Source organism: Bos grunniens, chromosome 3 (assembly GCF_055505025.1).
Source record: "Bos grunniens cultivar Pamir isolate PY7600 chromosome 3, Bosgru_T2T1.0, whole genome shotgun sequence".
NCBI lineage: Eukaryota > Metazoa > Chordata > Mammalia > Artiodactyla > Bovidae > Bos > Bos grunniens.
In genome coordinates, this window is record NC_141167.1 from 17,671,826 (window position 1) to 17,694,238 (window position 22,413).

At 43.9% G+C, this 22,413-nt stretch overlaps 1 protein-coding gene across 3 annotated transcripts in view; it reads right to left on the minus strand.

The window, feature by feature from the left end:
- Positions 1 to 1,430: 1,430 nt before the first annotated feature.
- ZMYND12 (zinc finger MYND-type containing 12) overlaps positions 1,431 to 22,413 on the minus strand; it is a 35,349-nt gene continuing 14,366 nt past the window's right edge. For 2 of the 3 annotated variants that reach the window (XM_086382581.1, XM_086382574.1), the window contains exons 3-8: positions 22,192 to 22,363; positions 11,279 to 11,448; positions 8,146 to 8,268; positions 5,556 to 5,667; positions 3,876 to 4,025; positions 1,431 to 1,839 (exon numbers count right to left, since the gene is read on the minus strand). In XM_086382581.1, coding sequence (XP_086238707.1) covers positions 1,718 to 1,839; positions 3,876 to 4,025; positions 5,556 to 5,667; positions 8,146 to 8,268; positions 11,279 to 11,448; positions 22,192 to 22,363 — 849 coding nt within the window. In that variant the 3' untranslated portion in view covers positions 1,431 to 1,717. Of the gene's footprint in view, positions 1,840 to 3,875; positions 4,168 to 5,555; positions 5,668 to 8,145; positions 8,269 to 11,278; positions 11,449 to 22,191; positions 22,364 to 22,413 lie in introns of those variants that run through there. The other variant, XM_086382590.1, reaches the window with a different exon arrangement.

Below are 22,413 nucleotides of genomic sequence, written 5' to 3' on the forward strand. Positions count from 1 at the left end.
AAGCCCTAGGTTCTTTCACCTCATTAGGACAGACTCAAATGTGTTCTTTTCTTGTGGCTGAGTAATATTCCATTGTATATATGTACCACGGCTTCTTTATTCACTCATCTTAAAGCGGACATCTAGGTTGCTTCCAGGTCCTAACTATTGTAAATAGTGCAGCAGCGAACAGTGGGATACATGCATCTCTTTCAGTCATGGTTTCCTCAGAGTATATGACCAGCAGTGGGATTGTTGAGTCACATGGTAGTTCTAGTCCTAATTTTTAAAGGAATCTCCATATTGTTTTCCATAGTGGCCATATTGGTCCTTCTTTTTTCTAATTTATTTTATTTTTGGCTGCCCTGAGTCTTCATTGCTGCACATGGGCTTTCTCTAATTGCGGCGAGTGGGGGCTACTCTCTGGCTGCAGTGCACAGTCTTATTGCAGTGGCTTCTCTTGTTGCAGAACGTAGTCTCTAAGGTGGACGGGCTCAGTGGTTGCAGCTCGAAAGCTCTAGAGTGCAGGCTCAGTAATTGGGACACATGGACCTAGTTGCCCTGTAGCATGGGGAATCTTCCCAGACTAGAGATCAAACCACTGTCCACTGCATTGCAAGGTGGGTTCTTAACCACTGGGCCACCAGCTAAGTCCTTTGACAGGTCCTTGATTTGCATATCCTCTCCCTGGTTTAGATCTATCCAGAAAGCCAAGAGCTAATGGGCAGGCTCCTTGGTGAGTCTGGAGCAAAAATGACTGTGCTAAATGACCAGAGTCCTCAATGGGACAAGCTGATAGTCAGGGCCATACCTGGGCCATCTTAGAATGTAAGGATGAGGTTGAGTGTGTGGGGGCAGTGAGTGTGTGGGGGCAGGGGGTCACAGAGCTAGTATGTGAGGAAGCTAGGATTTGAACCAGGCATGTCTGCTCCAGTGCCTGCACTCTGTCCCCGACATCACAGGAGACCTTCCAGAGTACTTCTGCCCTAGAAAGTAGAGATGACTCGCATCCACTTCAAATAACTCTCTGAGGAAAGAGACACCAGCTTGAAAGGGTAATTTAACCCATCTATACTGGAGCTCCTTGAAAGGCCCCATGGGCCTTATCTGCCCAAGACCTACAATTTAGGTCTGCATTTTGCAATTTCCTTTCTATGTGTCACACATCCTTTTTGTTCCTCCATTCCTCCTTTACTGCCTGCTTTTCCATTAAGTGGATCTTTTCTAGTGTGCCACTTTAATTTCTTTGTTGATTTTAACTATTTTTAGAGTAATCTTCTTAGTGATTGCTCTAGGAATCATAATGGGCATTTTAATCACAATCTACCTCAAATTAATGCTAACTTAATTACAGCAGAATAGAGGAACTTTACTCCAATATAGCTCTAATCCCTACCCCTTTCTTTGGCAAAGAGCTATGAAGCATGAATCACTGGGAGACCTCTGAGAAATAGGATAAACTATTTGCAGTTTAATTATGAATACCTTGTTAGTGAACTGACAGCACATTATTCAAAGTTGTACAAAGTCATAATAAACAAGAGTTTTACTGATCTCTGTGCCAAAAGCTCTACATTCCCCCAACATATGCTGTGTAACAATAAAAACACAGCTACGAATGCAGTCCCAGGGGAATGGGGTGGGTACTTCAGCAATTCATAGCACCTCACTGCCCCTATGCAAGGCTGAAATATATGAGATGCTCAATCATCCCTGATTGAGCACAGCTCATGGGTCACTAAGTAATGGGTTGAGCTTCCTCAACTGAGATGAGATTTAGTAAGTCTTGAATGGTGTTTTGTTCCTGGACACTCAGCTTCTGTTTTTTGGCTAGATGGAGGGCTCTCAAGGCATATTCCTCTGCCTGAAAGAGAATTGCAGAGACAAAAGGAAATTGTCACAGAAAAGTATTATATTGGAAGCCCCATCTCTGCTCAGCCCCAGAAACACGGGCAAGGATCCTTCAACTTCTCACACCACCCACTGAGCTCTTTGTGAAAACTTGTGAACACATGAACTAGGTCTTCCTAGCTAGCCTCACGTGTGGGATGAGGGTGAGAGAGGTCAGGGAACAGGACAATCTGGATGCTGAATTTCTGAGTTTATAGTGGACAAAGTATTTTTTCTCCATCTCAGGGCCCTTTGAACCAACACTGAGAGGCATAGAGGTGAGAGGTGCCACCAGTAAATTGCCATCTGGGGAGTCCGGGTGGCCCAGAGTCTTGATTTAGACAGAAGTTTCACAGGACATCTTGAGACAGACTCCAGCTCATCTTTCCTTCCTTGCTACCTTCCCTTCTTTCCTCCCTCTCTGCCTTCCTTTCCCCTTTCCCTCCTTTCTTTCAATAAACATTTATTGAATGGCTACTGTGTTTCAGAGACTGTGACTATAGGCAGAAATTCCTAACCTTGTGAAATTTACTATATAGCAGGAGAGAGAGGCAATAAACAAGACAAATAAGTAGAATATGATGGTGTCTTAAATAGTGATTCATGCTAAGAGGAAAAACTAAAGCAGGCAGGAGGACAGAAAGCATTAGCGATGGCAATGCTGCTACTGCTGCTGCTGCTAAGTCACTTCAGTCGTGTCCAATGGGGGTTGTCATTTCAGACAGAGGACACGGAAAGCCTTATTCAAGAGCAGATAGCTGATTCCAGACCTGAAGGAAGCAAGGTACCAATCTGAGTAGACAGAGGTGGCCCTTTCTTCTAAGAACCTCTTGCAGATCTAACATCCTTAAAATACCTTGGAGGAATGACTTCTTTGAGTAGAAAATGGGACCCTGAAATGCAGAGGTTTTGTCCACAGTAAACCTGGAAATGCAATGAAAATGCTTCTCTGTGCCCTGACCCCGCTCACCTCCATCCCACATGGGGTGGCTGTCCCTCCTTCATGCTCCCGCAGCGCCCCAGGCTTTGTTATCTCTGTTGTAACCCTCTGATCCGGAACTCCTCCAGGCCCTGGTGTACAGTAGGTGCTTAGTAAAAGTTTGCAGACAATTGGAAAGAATGAAGGGAGGAAGGGAGGAAGGGAACAGGGGAAGGACATCTTAACTTTTCCCATGTCACCTGCACAAAATTGCCTCCTCCAACCAACCCTCTCTCCTCTTTCCTCTTGCCTGCTTTGTTTTTCTTTGTACAGCTTTTCTCTCTGAAACTATATTACACATTTATGTGTTTGTTTATTGTGACTTCCCCTCCTCCAGAAGAGCGTAAGTCCCATGGAAATAGGCAACTTGGCTGGTGGTTCACCACTGTACCCTCAGTCTCCAGAACCATCCTTTGCACATGGCAGAAGTTCAATAAATTGTTGAATGAGTGGATCAATCAATAAATCAAGAAACCTGAGATTTGCCACTTACTCTATAAGAAATTTGGCAAATAACGGACCCATTCTGTGCCTCAGTTCCTTACCTGTAAAGTGGGGATGATAAAAGACTTACTTTGTAAGGTTGATATGAGAATTACATGTGATACTTCATGTAAAGTACTTAGGCTAGTGACTGGCTTGTAATAAGAACTCAAAAATGATTACCTTTGGAATTGTTTCTGCCTGGATCCCTCCAGCAGCAGGGAACTCACTATCACTGTGTAGTTAGAGTGACTGCTCCATTTCCCCAAGAACTCCCCAGAGCCCTTCTTTCCTGCAGGCCTCCCAGCACTGCCCAGCCTCAGTTTACCTCTGTGACCCTAGGGTGGTCCCCTTGAAGGAAGAAGGCAATCTTGTTTTCATTGTGCAGCTGGACTTAACACAGGGGAAATGTCATGAGTGTCTGAACTTTTTTGGAGTAAGGGCTTACTCTGAGGACAAAAGCTAGTGCAGCTGGACAAAACAGCTGAATCCAACCAGAGGAATTTCTCCCTCTGTTTTAGACTTGCTGCTTTTCTAGGGGAACTTGCCTTTGAAGAATTCATCATCAGGAAGTAAAGCATGAACAGAATTTTGAGAACAAAGATCGTTTTTTGGGGGGCTTTGTTAGATGTAGATTCTCGAATGTTCAAGATTGAAGTCAGGATCTGAATAGCTTCTGCTTCCTGGGCTTCATCTGCAATGGAAAGAAAGGGAGAAAAGAGGAAGCAGGCCCTGGGGCAGCGGTGTCTACCCTCAGGGATAAGCACTGAGCAGTTAGGGCACTCGGCCTTCAGGCAGTTCACCAGCTTTGTCCAATGTGCCATCATCAGAGTAAACTGAAAGAAAAAAAAAAAGTTCATTCCTACAGGTCCCTGAGTTGCTTAGCTTGCTTTCTTTCAGAGTCCTAGATTTCTCAGGCCCCCCAGTACAGGGAATTTGTCCTGGTGTGATTCCTTGGGTTCAATTCAGTTTCCACTCTACATCAAGAGGAGGGAGACAGGCTTCTGGCAGCCACAGAATCTTAATTCTTCTTCCCCAAATCCAAAGATGCTTAAGCAACAACATTTCCGCTTTCCCCATGTGAGGCTAAGCTAAGAGAAAAAGACAGAAAAGACATACACTATAATGTTAAAGTTGACACTCTTTGGATAGCTATGATTTTCAAGTTTTATGCTTTAACATGAACCACTTTTATAATGAGAGAAAAGTCAATAAAGTTATGAATTTTTTGAAGCTTAGCTCAAAAGTTCTCCTCCAAGAAGTCTTCCTTTTTCAAAACCATCCAACTGTCCTCATTTCTTCATTCTGGGACTCACCTTGTAATATAATTTGTACTTGTTGAAGTTATCTTTTCTTCCACATAGTTCCTGTCTCACTCACTACACTGTTTGTCTCTTTTGAGCAGAAACTAGATCCTGCATCAATTTTTATGATCTCAGAAGGAACGGTGCTGTGTTCAGTCCTCAGCTCTTTGCTGAGCTGAGGATACAGAGATGACTCAGAATCCACCATGCCACGGAGACGCTCACAGTCCAGTAAAGGAAGAGGATGAGGCTCCAGAACAAATGAGCCATTGGACTTCTGTGTGGACACTCATGTGTCCTGGGAGGATAACACATAAAAAAAAATGGATGCTGTGCAAAAATCTCCGGGGGTTCTAGCAGGGTTTTCTTTCCTTCCAAATCTGTCCCTCATTAACCCCACTGGAAAGACTGTGTGTGATGCTGTGGTGCTGTGATGTGTTAAGTCACTCCAGTTGTATCTGACTCTGTGCGACCCTATGGACTGTAGCCCACCAGGCTCCTCTGTCCATGGGATTCTCCAGGCAAGAATACTGGAGTGGGTTGCCATGCGTTCCTCCAGGGGATCTTCCTGACTCAGGAATCAAACCCACGTCCCCTGAATTGGCAGGCAGGTCCTTTACCACTAATGCCACCTGGGGAGCCCATGGGTGCTGCTGCTGCTGCTAAGTCGCTTCAGTCGTGTCCGACTCTGTGCGACCCCAGAGACGGCAGCCCACCGGTAATGCTAGCGACCTGAATTTTTCACAACATTGGCCAAATCTCTTTGATTCCTCTGTCTCAGTTTGCCCATCTGCAAAATAGGGAAGATGGCACGGATGCAGCCCACGACAGGGACAGCTGCTCTCCCTCTGAGGGGCAAAGTCTATGGATCAGAAGAAATGAAGTCACTGCTCTGTTTCCCAGGAAGAATTGCCACTTACCCAAGCCAGTGTCAGTCTCAAATCGTTTGCCCAGTAGATCTATTTGTTGGATGCGAGCCTGTGAGAGGACTTGATAGTGATCGTTCAAATATTTGTTCCAGATCTCAGAGACCTGTTGGGAAAGGAGATGGTAATCAGACAAGCAGGCTGGACTTTAGCCATTGAACCAGCCATTTGAGAGGGCAGAACCTCTGGCCAGGCTTTCTGACCATCTACAGACTCCCCATTTCATTGTGCCTGGAGGCAGGGGGAGCCCTAGGAGCCCAAAGGTGCTTGCCCAAGGTAAGTGTGACAAATGCTGGGCTGCGAAGGGCACATGGCAGGTTGATCTGGGGACAGCCCTGGTGGGGTCTAATTATAACAGCTGCCATGTATGTATGAATACCAAGAGGAGAAAGAGGATGGGATGAACTGGGAGATTAGGATTGACATATACACTACTATGGTGGTTCGCCTGAGCATGCACTCACACATGTTTAAAATAGATAACTAATGAGAACCTGCTATACAGCAGAGGCAACTCTACTCAGTGCTCTGTGGTGACCTAAATGGGAAGTGGCAGCTCTTCCTAGGAAGCAGAGCAGCGACTTCACCTCTTCTGATCCATAGACTTTGCCCCTCAGAGGGAGAGCAGCTGTCCCTGTCATGGGGCGCATCCATGCCATCTTCCCTATTTTGCAGATGTGCAAACTGAGACAAAGAAATCAAAGAGATTTGGCCAGTGTTGTGAAAAATTCAGGTCCCTAGCATCACCCATGAAGGCGATGGCATCCCACTCCAGTACTCTTGCCTGGAAAATCCCATGGACAGAGGAGCCTGGTAGGCTGCAGTCCATGGGGTCGCACAAAGTCGGACACGATTGAAGCGACTTAGCAGCAGCAGCAGCAGCAGCATCCATGGGCTTCCCAGGTGGCGCTAATGGTAAAGAACCCGCCTGCCAATTCAGGAGACATGGTTTTGATTTCTGAGTCAGGGAGATCCCCTGGAGGATGGTGGTTTAGGTGGTGAAGAAATCCGCCTGCCAATGCAGGAGCTGCAGGAGACCCGGGTTCAATCCTTGGGTTGCGAAGATACCCTGGAGGCGGAAAGGGCAACCCACCCCAGTATTCTTGCTGGGATAATCCCATGGATAGAGAAGACTGGTGGGCTATAGTTCATGGCGTTGCAAAGAGTCAGATATGACTCAACACCTGAGCACACATGACTCAACCCACTCACACATGTGTAAAATAGATAACTAATGAGAACCTATGCATAGCAGAAGGAATTCTACTCAACGCACTGTGGTGACCTAAATGGGCAGGAAATCCAAAAAAAGGGGATATATGTATACATACAGCTGATTCACTTTGCTGTACAGCAGAAACGAACATAATATTGTAAACCAACTATACTCCAATAAAAATTAATTTACAAAATAAGGTTTAAATATATTCTTTAAAAAAATGACTGCCATATGTTGAGCACATACAACTTCCTTTACATCCTCCCAACATCCCAACTGAAGTCTTATTCTTATTACTCCCAATTCATAGATAATTAAACTGAGGCTCAGAAAAGTTAAGACCACACTTGACTCTTGGTAAGAGCTGCTATGTGGCACAGCCAAGGTTTAAATTCAAGTCTGCCTGATTCCAGAGCTCTTTTTTTTTCAGCTACATCACAATGCCTCGTCCTCAGAAGTGGGTGTAAAATATGAATAAACAGTCACTGCATGAGAGCCTCGGAGAAGGCAATGGCACCCCACTCCAGTACTTTTGCCTGGAGAATCCCAGGGATGGGGGAGCCTGGTGGGCTGCCATCTGTGGGGTCGCACAGAGTCGGACATGACTGAAGCGACTTAGCAGCAGCAGCATGAGAGCCTATACCACATGCAAAAATGGTTATTTGCTAAGTAAGGTGTATATGAACATAACCAACATTTTAATATATTGGAAACAGTTTTAAATCTTTCACAGGTAAAGATGGACATTTTAAAGTGCTTTCATGTTCTTTGATCCCTTCACAGGACCTTCCCACAATCAATTTTGCTTAAAAACCTAATCTCCTCTATCCCACACTTCAACATGACCACCTTAGCTTGCTGCTAGGGATATGACAGTATGTGTGTGTGTGTGTTAGTTGCTCAGTCGCGTTTGACTCTCTGCGACCCCACGGACTGTAGCCTGCCAGGCTTCTCTGTCCATGGGATTCTCCAGGAATACTGGAGTGGATTGCCATTCCCTTCTCCAGAGGATCTTCCCGACCCAGGGATCAAGCCCTGGTCTCCTGCATTGCAGGCAGATTCTTTACCATTTGAGCTACAGGGAAACCCTATGACAGAGTATATGGCAGTCTGTTTGGAGGGGTTTTGTTCTTATTGACCCATAATTTGTTATTTGCTCACTGCTCTATGAATGCTAAGGACTAAACTATCCTGGTAGAGGAGAAACAAAGAAAGAGAAGTGGAATATATCATGTATTAAGCTACGTGACCTTGGGCCAGTCACTTCATTCTGTCTGTGTCTCGAATTTCTCATGAATGGTCTGACACCAGGTTCAAGATATAAGGCCTAAGTATCAAGGCTTAGCTCCCGTATTCCCAACTCACCTTGGTGTACAATGTGTCTGCCAGGTCCAACTTTTTAAGGCCATTGAAGATATTAGCCAGGTGGAAGTAGCCGCCTGAGGCCCTGATGTGCTCTGTTCCAAATGCACAACTGGCAAAATAAATCTATAGCAGAAGGAAGAAAGAGAGTGCTTGAGTTTTCTTTGTAAATCATATGTCTGATAAAGGACGTGTATCCAGAGTCTATAGAGAATTTTTACAACGCCTCATTTAAAAATGGGCAAAGGATCTGAACAGACATGTCACCAAAAAGATATACCAATGACTAATAAGTACGTGAAATAATGCTCAGTGTGATTAGTCACTGAGGAAATGCAAAATAAAACCCACAATGAGCTACATCTTTACACACACAATAACGGCTCTAATTAAAAAGACAGAAAATCACATATACTGGCAAAGATATGGCAAAAATGGAATCCTCTTGTCCATTGCTGGTGGGAATATAAAATGATGAGGCCTCTGTGGAGGACAGTTTGCCAGTCCTCAAAAAATTAAACATAGTTTAATCACCATAGTTTATTGACCCAGCAATTCTATTCTTAGGCATATATCCAACAGAAATAAAAACATTCCCTGATAGCTCAGTTGGTAAAGAATCCGCCTGCAATGCAGGAGACCCCAATTTGATTCCTGGGTCGAGAGATCCACTGGAGAAGGGATAGGCTACCCACTCCAGTATTCTTGGGCTTCCCTTGTGGCTCAGCTGGTAAAGAATCCATCTGCAATGTGGGAGACCTGGGCTTGATCCCTGGGTTGGGAAGATCCCCTGGAGAAGGGAAAGGCTACCCACTCCAGTATTTTGGCCTGGAGAATTCCAGGGACTGTATAGTCCATGAGGTTGCAAAGAGTCAGACACAGCTGAGCGACTTTCACTTTCTTCACACAAAGACTTATATACAAATGCTCATAATCAGTATTATTTATAATAGGCAAAAGATGGAAACAACCGCAATGTCCATCAACTGGTGAAGGGTAATTGTGGTATATCTACATGAGAGTCAACTATAAGATAAATGAAGTATTGATATATACACAACAACATGGGTGAAGCTCAAAATAATTATGCTAAGTGAAAGAAGTTAGATGCAAAAGATCACATATCATTGTTTATATTAAATGTGTATGCTGCTGCTGCTGCTGCTAAGTCGCTTCAGTCGTGTCTGACTCTGTGCGACCCCAGAGACGGGTAAATGTGTATATTAAAAGGTAAATCTAGAGGGATAGGAAGGGGCATGAGAAATGGTTGCAAATGGACATGAGGGCTCTCTTTAGGGTGAACACTGGATTCTGTTGATGGTTACACAACTTTGTAAGTTTATTAAGAAATCATTGAATTGTACACTTAATTGTACATACCATTGAATTTTATGGTATGTATCAATAATTTGTTTTTTTTTTTTAAACTTAGGCTGAGGAATCTGAGCTTGATCTAATGCTAGCTGTGTGGTCCAGCTCAAGACAGAATGTGCTTCTGCTTGATTTGTTGGAGGTTGTAGAGTATAGAGAGGAAACACAAATGAAGAAGTGCATGAGTCAAGCTCCTAGGTGGAAGTAGATGGTACCCTTACAAGTATTCCCTGAGGACGGTTTAATAAAGGGTTTACCTCCAGAGACGTGGAAGGGGTAAGGAACCAATGAGAGTTAGTCAAGCACTGGGGACTGTTCTATTGAGACTGTTACAGTAAGAGACTGGTACAGTCCAAACTCCTGAGAAAACCAGGGGAGAAAGCAGGGCTACCAGAGCCAGAGAGAGAGCTGCAGAAGAAGGCTACCTGACGGGAGCTGTGGCTATGAGGAGCACTTCCCTTGCCAGAAGTGCGCTGGTGCAGAAAGGCAGCAGAGAGTAAATACCTCACCCTCTGTCTCCTCAGAACCTCCTCTGCCATGCCTCTCACTCCCCAGACGCAACTGAGGCCAGAGAGCAGTGAAGTCCAGGTTCTACAGTCCATAAAGGTCAGCCTTCCAGGGCTGAGTAGAGCAAAGAATGGATCTGGGGTAAGGGGATATGGAGAATAACCAACATAGCAAGGTTTCCAGCAAATTTAGGGACCTCGTTCAGTGGCACGCAACCAGAGGGAAGGCTGCCCAATGGAGAGGCTCAAGAAAGACTCAGCCTTCATTGAGACTGCAGTCTCACCCCAACCTCATCCAGATTTCAGGCTCAGGAACTCCTCTCTGGTAATATTGTCCCATGTGCTGTGCTGTGCTGTGCTAAGTTGCTTCAGTCATGTCCAACTCTTTGTGACCCTATGGACTGTAGTTCACCACACTCCTGTGTCTATGGGATTCTCCAGGCAAGAATACTAGAATGGCTTGCCACGCCCTCCTCCAGGGGATCTTCCTGCCCCAGGGATTGAATTCGTGTCTCTTACGTCTCCTGCATTGGCAGGTGGGTGCTTTACCACTAGTGCCACCGGGGAAATCCCAATATGGTCCAATATTGAAATCCTAATAGAAACCTTTGGAAGAACAGCTCAATCATCACCCTCTAAACCGTCTAAACCGTACAGAGTTCTATAGTTTACAAATCACTTTCACACAACGTCAGGTCATTTAAATGTAATTACCACACTCTGAAGAAAAGATGTTGATGTTACTTATAAAAATAATAGCCAAAGTACTGAACAAAGTACTGCAAAATAATAGCCAAAAATAATAAGACAGCCAAATGCCCTGCTGTCTTATTCATCTCTGCAATTTCTTTGTGTTTGGACCCAATGAGGCAGAGACTAGTTTATGGTTTCTGTCTTATAGGTGATGAATAACGTGAAATAATTTATCCAAGTCTATGTGCCTGGTGAAAAGACACCACTAGAATGAGAAGGAAAGCCCATAAAGCATCTTAATCAGGATGCTCTTCTGCCTCCCTTCATCATCCTCAGGGCAACTGAGGGTTGGGAAGTGATGTGATGTGGGCAAGGATGTACAGACAAAAAGTGGAAAGTTCTGAACTCAGGTTGTTAGAATTGTGTTCTTGCTAATAGTCCACCAAACAAATAGTTGTAAACAGAAAGTTTCAGAGAAACGCTCAGTAAAAAGAAAACAGCAATAAACAACAACCAAACAGAGGTGTTCGCAGATACATTCAGGTGTCGTAATTTAGCTTGTTTACATCATTGGCCAGATGATAGCGGGCTTCCTCGTAGTTTTCCTTAGCCATGTAGAGAAGTCCCAGGTTCCGATGCAGTAAGGAGTGGATGGCATAACTACATTCGGTTGATTTGAGGACTGTCCACTGAGCTTGGGATAGATATTCCTCAGCCTGGACGACCCGGCCCAGACCTGCCCAAAAGAAATAAAGATTGTAATTCATATCCTGGCCAGAGAACACACGTTGAAAGATGAGTCATCACCCATTCACTCATTTACTCATTGACTTAAAATACTGATTGACACAAAAAACCCTGTACATGAATGTTTTTAGCAGCCGATTCATAATAGCCAAAATATAGAATTTAAATGTCCACCAACTGGTGCGTAAATATACAAAATATGGTCTTTCCATATTTGTGAGTGGCATATCATTCAGGCACAAAAGTAATGAAGCACTGATACATACTACAACACAGATGAACCTTGAAAATACTGTACTGAGTGAAAGAAGTCAGAGACAAAAAGCCACATATTGTACGATTCCATTAATGTGAAATTTCTAGAATAGGTAAATTCATAGAGACAGAAAGTGGATTAGTAACTGGCCAGGGACTGTACTCCAATATTTTGGCCACCAGATGTGAAGAGCCACCTCATTGGAAAAGACCCTGATGCTGGGAAAGATTGAAGGCAGGAGGAGAAGGGGACGACAGAGGATGAAATGATTGGATGGCATCACCCACTCAATGGACGTGAGTGTGAGAAAACTCCAGGAGATAGTGAAGGACAGGGAAGCCTGGCATGCTGCAGTTCATGGGGTCGCAGAGGGTAGGACATGACTGAGCAACTGAACAGCAAAAACAGGGACTGTAAGCATGGGGACTGAGGTGTGACTGCCGATGGTATTGGGTTTCATTTTGGGGTAACAAAAATGTTCCTGCATTAGATGTGATAATGGTTGCACAATCTTGTGAATATACTAAAGCTACTGAATGGTACTTTAGAAGGGTGAATTTTATGGTACATGGACTATATCTCAATTTTAAAATATATGTATATTCATATTCAATACCTTCCATGTGCCTTGTGTGAAGTGATAGGAATTCAAGGATGAAATTTTACAGGGAATGAATGAGTGACATGGAAACAAGAATATTCATTGTTGTTGTTGTTCAGTCACTCAGTTGTGTCCAACTCTTTGTGACCCCATGGACTGCAGCATGCAAGGCTTCCCTGTCCTTTACCATCTTTCAGAGTTTGCTCAAACTCATGTCCAGTGAGTCAGTGATGCCATCCAACCATCTTCTCCTCTGTTGTCCCCTTCTCCTCCTGCCTTCAGTCTTTCCCAGCATCAGGGTCTTTTCTAATGAGTCAGCTCTTCACATCAGGTGGCCAAAGTTTTGGAGCTTCAGCTTCAGCATCAGTCCTTCCAATGAATATTCAGGACTGATTTCCTTTAGGATTGACTGGTTTGATCTCCTTGCAGTTCAAGGGACTCTCAAGAGTCTTCTCCAACACCACACACAGTTCAAAAGCAAAAATTCTTCAATGCTCAGCCTTCTTTATGGTCCCACTCTCACATTCATACATGACTACTGGAAAAACCATAGCTTTGATCAAGCAGACCTTTATTGGCAAGGCAATGCCTCTGCTTTTTAATATGCTGTCTAGGTTGGTCACAGCTTTTCTTCCAAGGAGCAAGCATCTTCTAATTTCATGGCTGCAGTCACCATCTGAAGTGATTTTGGAGCCCAGGAAAATAAAGTCTGTCACTGTTTCCATTGTTCCCCTTTGTATTTGCCATGAAGTGATGGGACCAGATGCCATGATCTTAGTGTTTTAAATGTTGAGTTTTAAGCCAGCTTTTTCACTCTCTTCTTTCACCTTTGTCAAGAGGCTCTTTAGTTCTTCGCTTTCTGCCATAAGGGTGGTATCATCTGCATATATGAGGTTATTTCTCCCAGCAATCTTGATTCTAGCTTGTGTTTCATCTAGCCTGGCATTTCACATGATGTACTCTGCTTATAAGTTAAATAAGCAGGGTGCCATAATCTAGCCTTGACATACTATTTTCCCAATTTGGAATCAGTCCATTGTTCCATGACCAGTTCTAACTGTTGCTTCTTGACCTGCATACAAGTTTCTTAGGAGGCAGGTAAGGTGGTCTGGTATTCCCATCTTTTTTAAGAATTTTGCACAGTTCTTTCTGATCCACACAGTCAAATGCTTTAGCATAATGAAGCAGAAATAGATGTTTTTCTGGAATTCTCTTGGTTTTTCTATGATCCAATGGGTGTTGGCAGTTTGATTTCTGGTTCCTCTGCCTTTTCTAAATCCAGCTTGAACTTCTGGAAGTTCTTGTTCACTGTTGAAGCCTCGCTTGGAGAATTTTGAGCATTACTTTGCTAGTTGTGAGATGAGTGAAATTTTGTGGTAGTTTGAACATTCTTTGGCATTGCCTTTCTTTGGGGTTAGAATGAAAACTGACCTTTTCCAGTCCTGTAGCCACTGCTGAGTTTTCCAAATTTGCTGACATATTGAGTGCAGCACTTTAACAGCATCATTTTTTAGGATTTGAAATAGCTCAGCTGGAATTCCATCACCACTACTAGCTTTGCTCATAGTGTAAATAAGTACACTATTATATTTGTAATATATACTAGTATATTCATAATATCTGTAGTATATTCCTAATATAGTATAAATGCAATCATAGTAACATTATAAGGTTTTCAAGTAGAACAAAATTGTTTAGTCACTAAGTTGTGTCTGACTCTTTTTTGACCCCATGGACTATAGCCCACCAGTCTCCTAGGTCCATGAAATTTCCCAGGCAAGAATACCATAGTGGGTTGCCATTTCCTTCTCCAGAGGATCTTTCCAACCCAGCGATCAAACACACATCTCTTGCATCCCCTGCATTGGCAGATGGATTCTTTACCACTGAGCCACCAGGGAAGTGTTTAATTCTATGGGTAGGGTAGAGGGAGACAATGGAGTGGAGAGAGGCATGGTCAGCGCTTTGGACTGAATGTTTGTGTCTCCTCAAAATTCATATATTGGAGCTCTAATCCCCAGTGAGATGGTAATTGGAAGTTGAGCCTCTGGGAGTTAATTCGATTATGAGGGTAGAGCCCTCATAAATGGGATTAGTGCGCTTACAAGAAGAGACATGAGAGAGATGATCTCGCTTTTGGCCTTGTGAAGATACACCAAGAGAAGGCAGCTGTCAGCAAGTTAGGAATTGGATTCTTACCAGATGCCAGCTCTGCTGGCACCTTGATCTTGAACTTGTAGCCTCTAGAACCGTGAGAAATAAATGTTTGTTTAAGTCATCCAGTCTATGGTATTTTTTATACCAACCAAGCTAAGATAGAAAAGTCTAAGCTAGGCTTGGAAGATGATTATGTTTTCCAGATAAAGAAAAGAGGGCATCCCAGGCAGAATGAACACATACGCAAAGCCTAGAGATATGAAGTAGTATGCTGTGTTTAGAGAATTATACGTTTTTCTGTGAAGCCAGAGCACAGAGTATAAGGGATCGAGTGGCAGGGAATGAGTAAAGATGCAGGCAGGGCACAGATCATGGAGGGCTTAGTAAGTCATGCCAAGGAGCTTGCTGCATGGGGATAAAAATTAGAGAAATTTCAGAAAGGGAGAAAGAACTGGATTTAGATTTAGAAGAATCCTCTGGAACTGTGTGGAGGAGAGATCAGAGGGGAAGAGGAAGAGTAAAACACTCAATCCAAAGACTTTTGAAATAGTTCCAGCAAGTACTTGAAGCCAGAACTAAGGCAGTGAATAAGGATGGAGAAAATAAAAAAAGACATTTAGGAGCTAGAATGATTTTGGTGGTTAACCATGTCACATGGTTAAGTGAAAGTCACCTTTATTTCTGATAGTCAGATATTCTCGACACCTAAACCTTTTTGTTTAGCTGTAAAGATATATAACAGTTTCCTGCCTACCTCCTGCTTGCCTCCTAGGGAGATTGTGAGAACCGAACAGAAAACTACTCTGAGGGCATCTGCAGAGCAGGAGGCAAGACCTCACATGGAATGAAGTATTCCATGTGCTGAAAGCTGCAGGAGAAATGGTATCAGTAAAGGGTCGGAAGATGAGGACCCAGACCCCTCCAAAGTCAACCTTCTGTTCTTGGCACTTCCTCCCAGGCATACTTCATATGTAAGCACTGCTTTATTCTAGTCGTAATCATACGGCACTGAATTACTGGAGGAGAGGTGAGGAAGAAGCAGTCAACAAGAAGCAGCAAGTAATTTTGCCTGAGTGATGCTCACACTAAAATTGGAAAACATTAGAATCGAGAAGTCTTGGCCCAGGATCCTGGCTCATGTTAATTAAATAGACAAGTCACATTTTCCAACTGGATTTTGTCTAAAAATTAAGAGCTTTAGACTGAGGCTTTCTCAAATTTAAAGAAGCAAATGACTCCTGGCTAAGATGTTTGCGTACATATGTACTCAGTCATTAAGTTATGCCCGACTTTTGGGACCCCATGGACTATAGCTTGCCAGGCTCCCCTGTCCATGGGACTTTCCAGGCAAGAATACTGGAGTGGCTTGCCATTTCCTCCGCCTGGGGATCTTCTCAGCCCAGGGATTGAACCTGTGTCTCCTGCAGTGGCAGGCAGATTCTTCACTGAGCCACCTGGGAAATCTAGCTAAGATGTTTAAGTTCAGGAAAAAATTGGTAGACGGTATTGATATCTATTGAAAATTTAAATTTTTCATGTCCAGTTCTCATTTACGGAGATATTGCTGGAAAAGGAAGGCCCCTAGGCCAAGCTGAACCACATTTAAACAAGGATCAGTACCAAAGGAAAAAGGGTATGTGCAAGAAAAAAAAAGGACAAGGCTGCAAATTCAGAGAGCAGGATATAATGAGGTGAGCAGATCAAGCTGTGACAAGCAGGTCGGAATTAAGACTGTGACCCATGAGTGGGTGAGCTCAGGCATGCCCTCCTCCATACAGAGCTTACCTAGAGAGGTGCAGGGATAGAGTGGAGGTAACAGAGACATCAGGAAGGGAGACTATCCTACAGGGCAATTTGCAGAGCATACACAGTAGAGAGAGAAAGGATGGCCAGTTAAGGAACAGTGGTACTTGTCTCAAGGGGGAGTCAGCAGGCTTACATTGGGTTGTGGAGATCTGAGATATATTATGTGGAAGATTTTGCAGGACTTGGTGCTGAAAGTAAAGAAGCCCAGAATAAAAGTCACGGATAATTCAAAGGTGTGGCTGGGAAGCGCCCAGGGGAAGAAAAAGGAATCAGCATTTAATGAGGGCCTGCCTTACGCTATGCCTTCCACTAGCCTTCCACCAGGCGAGGCCACCTGCATCTGTGATTACATCTGCAAACAACCCTGCAAAAGAAATATCAGAGGAGGAAACTGCATGCCTTCAGTTAATCTAAGTTCATCAGATCTGTCCAGTGTCTACCAGTCTGCCAGATGCTCATTGCATGCTGCAGTCCTGACCTTAAGGAGTTTACCGTCCAGTGAAATCATTACACAATAAAGAAACAAAAAGTGAAGCGCTAGGAAGGAAATGAACAGCTGCTGCTGCTGCTGCTAAGTCGCTTCAGTAGTGTACAGTTATCAAAAAAGGCAGGGAGAAACCTACTTCGGATGATTACAGGAGACATCTCTGAGAAGGTGGTGTTTAAGCAGATGCCTGAAGGTTGAAAGGAATCAGCCATGTAAGAGGAGAGAAACAAGCATTCCAGGCAATGTGTAAGAGAGCCCTAAGGTAAGAAAAGGCTCGATGACTGGGATCCCACAACTAGTGAGGAGGTGAAATTTAAACCTGGGTTCTCCCAGTTCCAAAGTGCTGACTCGAGTGAGGGAAGATGAATAAAGTGGCTCCTCTTTGAAGTATTACTGAAAATGTCATTTTCCAGAGGGTTAAAATTCCAAAGTTTTACTTAAAAAAAGACGAATGCCTATAATTTTTCCACTCCAGTCTGGAGGAATCTCTAAGATGAGAGAGGAATGTAGGGGGTGGGGGGCACATGATTTATTTAGACTTTCAAAAAGGTTGGCAAGGTTATAAATCAGTAATGGTGGGAGTTATAATGAAACCTTCCATCTAGACAGCACTTTCCTGCTTGCAAAGCACTTTCATGTCCATGACACACAAATTCATTTAATCCTCAAAACAGTCCTGTGAAGACGACTCAGGTTTAACAAATGCTTACATAGTTCCCATTTAGGTGTCAGGTCCTGTGAGAGGGTTTCTGAGTGCCTTCTCTACACTAAGTACTGTTCTGGATGTAAAGACACTATGATGAGTAAGAATATGCTGCTGCTGCTAAGTCGCTTCAGTTGTGTCCAACTCTGTGCGACCCCATAGACGGCAGCCCGCCAGGCTCCGTCCTCCCTGGGATTCTCCAGGCAAGAACGCTGGAGTGGGTTGCCATTTCCTTCTCCAATGCATGAAAGTGAAAAGTGAAAGTGAAGTTGCTCAGTCGTGTCCGAGTCTTCGCGACCCCATGGACTGCAGCCTACCAGACTCCTCCGTCCATGGGATTTTCCAGACAAGAAAGAGTACTGGAGTACTCATTGCCTTCTCCAGAGTAAGAATATACACAGCCCCAGTTCTCCCTGAACTTATAGTCGATCACAGGAGAGGGACTTGAATTAAATAAGCTCATCAACAATGTTGTTCATGTTTAATTGCTAAGTCGTGTCAGACTCTCTTGCAACCCCATACACTGTAGCCCACCAGGTTTCTCTCTCCATGGGATTTCCCAGGCAAGAAAAATGGGATGGGCCACCATTTCCTTCTCCAGGGGATCTTTCCAACCCAGGGATCAACCTCGCATCTCCTGCATTGGCAGGCAGATTCTTTACCGCTGAGCCACCACGGAAGCCCCATCAACAAATGTATAATTATTATCAAGGTAAGTGCCCAGAAAAAAGAAAGATGTTTCTAACTGCATACACAAAAAAAGAGAATTGACTCAGTCTAGGAGCTTGGGAAAGGGTTCTAGACGGGAGTGGTGACTCAAGCTGAGCCTGAAGGATGAATAGGAGTTAGTCAGGTGAGGGGGAGGGGAGGAGAAGTGGGGAGAGTAGCTAGAGAAGAACCTTCCAGAACAAGGAAGCATCGCAGTGCCAACGAGAGAAGGCCAACACAGCTGAAAGGGAGAGAGAAGATGAGAGGTGAGGTGAGAGAATTCATAAAGGCTGGACCAAGCATGGGCTCATAGGTTGCTTTAGGAACTTGGTCTTTACTTATTGGAGTGAGTTGGTCACATTTTGTTTAGAGACCAGATTAGAGGGAGGCCAGGGAAGATTGCAGAGGCCAGTTGGCAGGGAGTAATTCAGATGAGAGATGATAGGATTTAGGCTAGGGTGACCTCTCCAACATTCCATAGCTAGTCAGTGTCAGAGATAAACAGAGCCTAAGCTGTACTTCCTTGTCCAGCGGTCTTCCACTACTTATGGAGGAGGGACAGGCCAGAATGGGGAGTCGGACCAAAGCAGGGTAAAAAGGGTATTTTTGCAGCTAAGTGGCCTGGGATGAAGAGTCAGAGTGCAAACCAGTGAGGAGGGGGTCCATGCAGAAGAGGCATCCCAGAATAAGGAGTCAGAGCCCACAAAAGGAGAGGAGGGCATCTGAAGGGGAAAGAATAGGATTAGAAATGGGAAGTTAACTCATACAGGGTAACAGATTAAACATATAGATACGTCAGTGAAAATGGAAGCCAACATTCTCACCATCAGAGAGGAGAACTACAAATATAAAATGGGAGAAAATGAGATTGAACCCTGTGGATTTAAATGTAGTCCTAGGGACCCAAGATCATGTATAGAAACAGACGTAGAGAGAGAGAGATAAAGAAATTTAGAAATAATGTGTATATACATATACACATTCAGTTCAGTTCAGTCGCTCAGTCGTGTCCGACTCTTTGCAACCGCATGAACCACAGCACGCCAGGCCTCCCTGTCTATCACCAGCTCCCGGAGTTTACCCAAACTCATGTGCATCAAGTCAGTGATGCCATCCAGCCATCTCATCCTCTGTCGTCCCCTTCTTCTCCTACCCCCAATCCCTCCCAGCATCAGGGTGTTTTCTAATGAGTCAACTCTTCGCATGAGGTGGTCAAATTATTGGAGTTTCAGCTCCAGCATCAGTCCTTCTAGTGAACACCCAGGACTGATCTCCTTTAGGATGGACTGGTTGGATCTCCTTGCAGTCCAAGGGACTCTCAAGAGTCCTCTCCAACACCACAGTTTAAAAGCATCAATTCATATACACATTATCATACATATATTTCCTAATTCTGTCCACTGAGAAGCCTGGGAATAGCCATACCTCACTAGCAATGAGTATGTCTAGTGCACAATTCGTGGCTTCTAAATTCCATTTTCCACTAAAAGAAATCAGGGCTCCTTGCAGATAGGTTCCAGAAAGCAGGAAAAGTGATCAAAGAACAATGGGGAGGGAATTCCCTGGCAGTTCAGTGGTTCAGTGCTAATGGGGGACTTCTCTGATGGCTCAGATGGTAAAGAATCTGCCTGCAATGCAGGAGACCCTGATTCAGTTCCTAGGTCAGGAAGATCCCCTGGAGAAAGGCATGGCAACCCACTCCAATACTCTTGCCTGAAAAACCCTATGATAAAGGAGCCGGGTGAGCTACAGTCCATGGGTTGCAAAGAATCGGACACTGCTGAGCAACTAACACTTTCACTTTGACTTTTCAGTGCTAATGGATTCTATGCTTTCTCTGCTGAGGGCACAGGTTCTATCTCTGGTCAGGGAACTAAGATCCTGCAAGCCTCACAGCCACACACACGCACACACACAACCTCCCAAAAAAACAAACAAGAAAGAAAGAAAGAGAACAAAGGGGATGTGTCAAGGAAACACAGAAGCCAGTGTGATGGGCTGCCACTTGCCAAATCAAGGACAGTTTGAACATCAAATTAAAGATACTAATGGACTGTAACCCATTAAATAAAATAGGAAAACAAAGGTCCATGGTGATATAAATATTCACTGAAAGTTTGCTGAGGAATGGGATATTTATATAGTTTCAAATACCTCTCTATAACTTATCGATTGCAAAGAGAGGAAAGATTAACTTTACAGAGAAGCCTGACAGATACCACCTTAATAAAGTAACTTGAACATCATCAATAATGGAACAAACTAAAAACATGTGCCAACTTCTAGGATGAGATGAGAAGAATACAGCGTCACTTCTGTGATATTCCTGCCAAAGACATATCACCTGAGTCCAGTCATGGAGAAATGTCAGAAAAACTCAAATTGAAGGACATATTATAAAATAATTGGCCTTTAATCTTTAAAAGTGTCAACATGGTAAACATCAAGGAAAGCTTGAGAAACTATTCCAGAATGAAGGAGACTAAAGAGCCGAGGCAACAAAATGAGACTGTGATTCTGGGCTCTGTCCTTTTGCTATAAAAATGTGATTGAGACAATTGGAAAAAGCTGAATGGGGTCTGCTTAGTAGACAATCGTCAATAATGACTGTACTGTGGTTATGAAGGAGACATCTTTGTAGGAAATGCACACTGAAGTAGTCAAGGCATAGGGCGTCAGGTACGCAGCTTACTCTCAGATAGCCTAGGGGGAAAGTCCTTTATAGTATTTCCAACTGTTTTACTTTTTTAAAAGTTTTAAAAAAAAAAAATAATAATGGCTGCTGAGATATACAAAACAGTAGTACAGTATTGAAGGCAAAAGGAGAAGAGGGCAGCAGAGGATGAGATGGTTAGATAGCATCACCAACTCAGTGGACATGAAGCTGAGCAAACTTGGGGAGATAGTGGAGGACAGAGGAGCCCGGCATGCCACAGTCCATGAGGTCACAAAGAATCGGAAACAAGACTTAGCGACTGAACAACCAAACAGTACCTAAAATGCTGTAGATGCTCAAAAATGTTCATCCCCCTTGAAAACGCTAATTCCCCTCTTGTAGTAACCGCCCTGTGTGCTGTCTGCTAAGTCTGTGCTCGCTGCTCTCAGAATTGCCTCTCCCGTCAGTAGGAGCAGGTTCCTAATTTTGTCTGAACTGTGTGACTCCAACACAAAGGTAGATACAGATGGATACCACACTCGAGCTGAGTCAACACGATTCTTTTTTTCAGGAATTTAACATTGGAAATTAGATGCTAATTAGTTTCTATTACCCACCTTGAACCTGGAGGATGTGTAAATTCAATGTAAATTCAGCTACATATGATATTTTGAGGTAGCTGTCTTCTGTGTAAGCAGAGGGTAGAAAAAGCTTGTCTGTAGAGATGGAAAATAAAGCAGAATGCAGAGAGAAACAGAGACAAGACCCAAGAGAGAGAAACAACACTAACCTTGGCTTCTTATAGCATTCAGAGTTTAGTATCTCACAAAGCCTCCCTTCCTTTAGGACACTTAGTGTCCTAATAAATTTCCTCCTTTTGCTAAGGCCAGCTAGCATGGATATGAGTCAGTTATAACCAAAAGTCCATGACATCTCCTTCCCCACCTTGTGCCAAACTTTACAGCAATCCCGTTCTTCCACAAAATGTGTCTTGGTGCCATTGCCAGAGCTGGACATTTTGGCCATTAATATGACCCAATATGGACTTACCTGGTGGCTCAGCAGTAAAGAATCCGCCTACAATGCAGGAGATTGCCTGCAATGCAGAAGATGTGGATTTGATCTCTGGGTTGGGAAGATTCTCTGGAAAAGGAAATGGCAACCCACTCCAGTATTCTTGCCTGGAAAATCCCATGGACAGAGGAGACTACAGTTCTGTAGTCTCTGTAGCCCACAGGTGGGCTTCAGTTCATGGGGTCGCAAGAGTTGGGCAGGACTTATTTACTAAACCACCACCATCATGACTCAATATAGCACTTCTTACTGGTTCCAGGGGGTCTCTAGTCAGCATCACTTACCAAGACTGGCTTCAGCCAACAGCAAGTAAGCAGGCACTAGCTCAACTGAACTCAGGCCGTGCACATTCATGCGAAAGCGAAGAGAGTGCAAAGCTGCCGGGACAGCATCTTCATGTTTTCCTTCAAAGATATATTTCTGGGCAACAGTGTAACAGAGTTCAATCAAATGCTTCTGTGGAAGAAAAAATGAGGCTATCTGAGACATCTAAGGGTAAAAGGTAA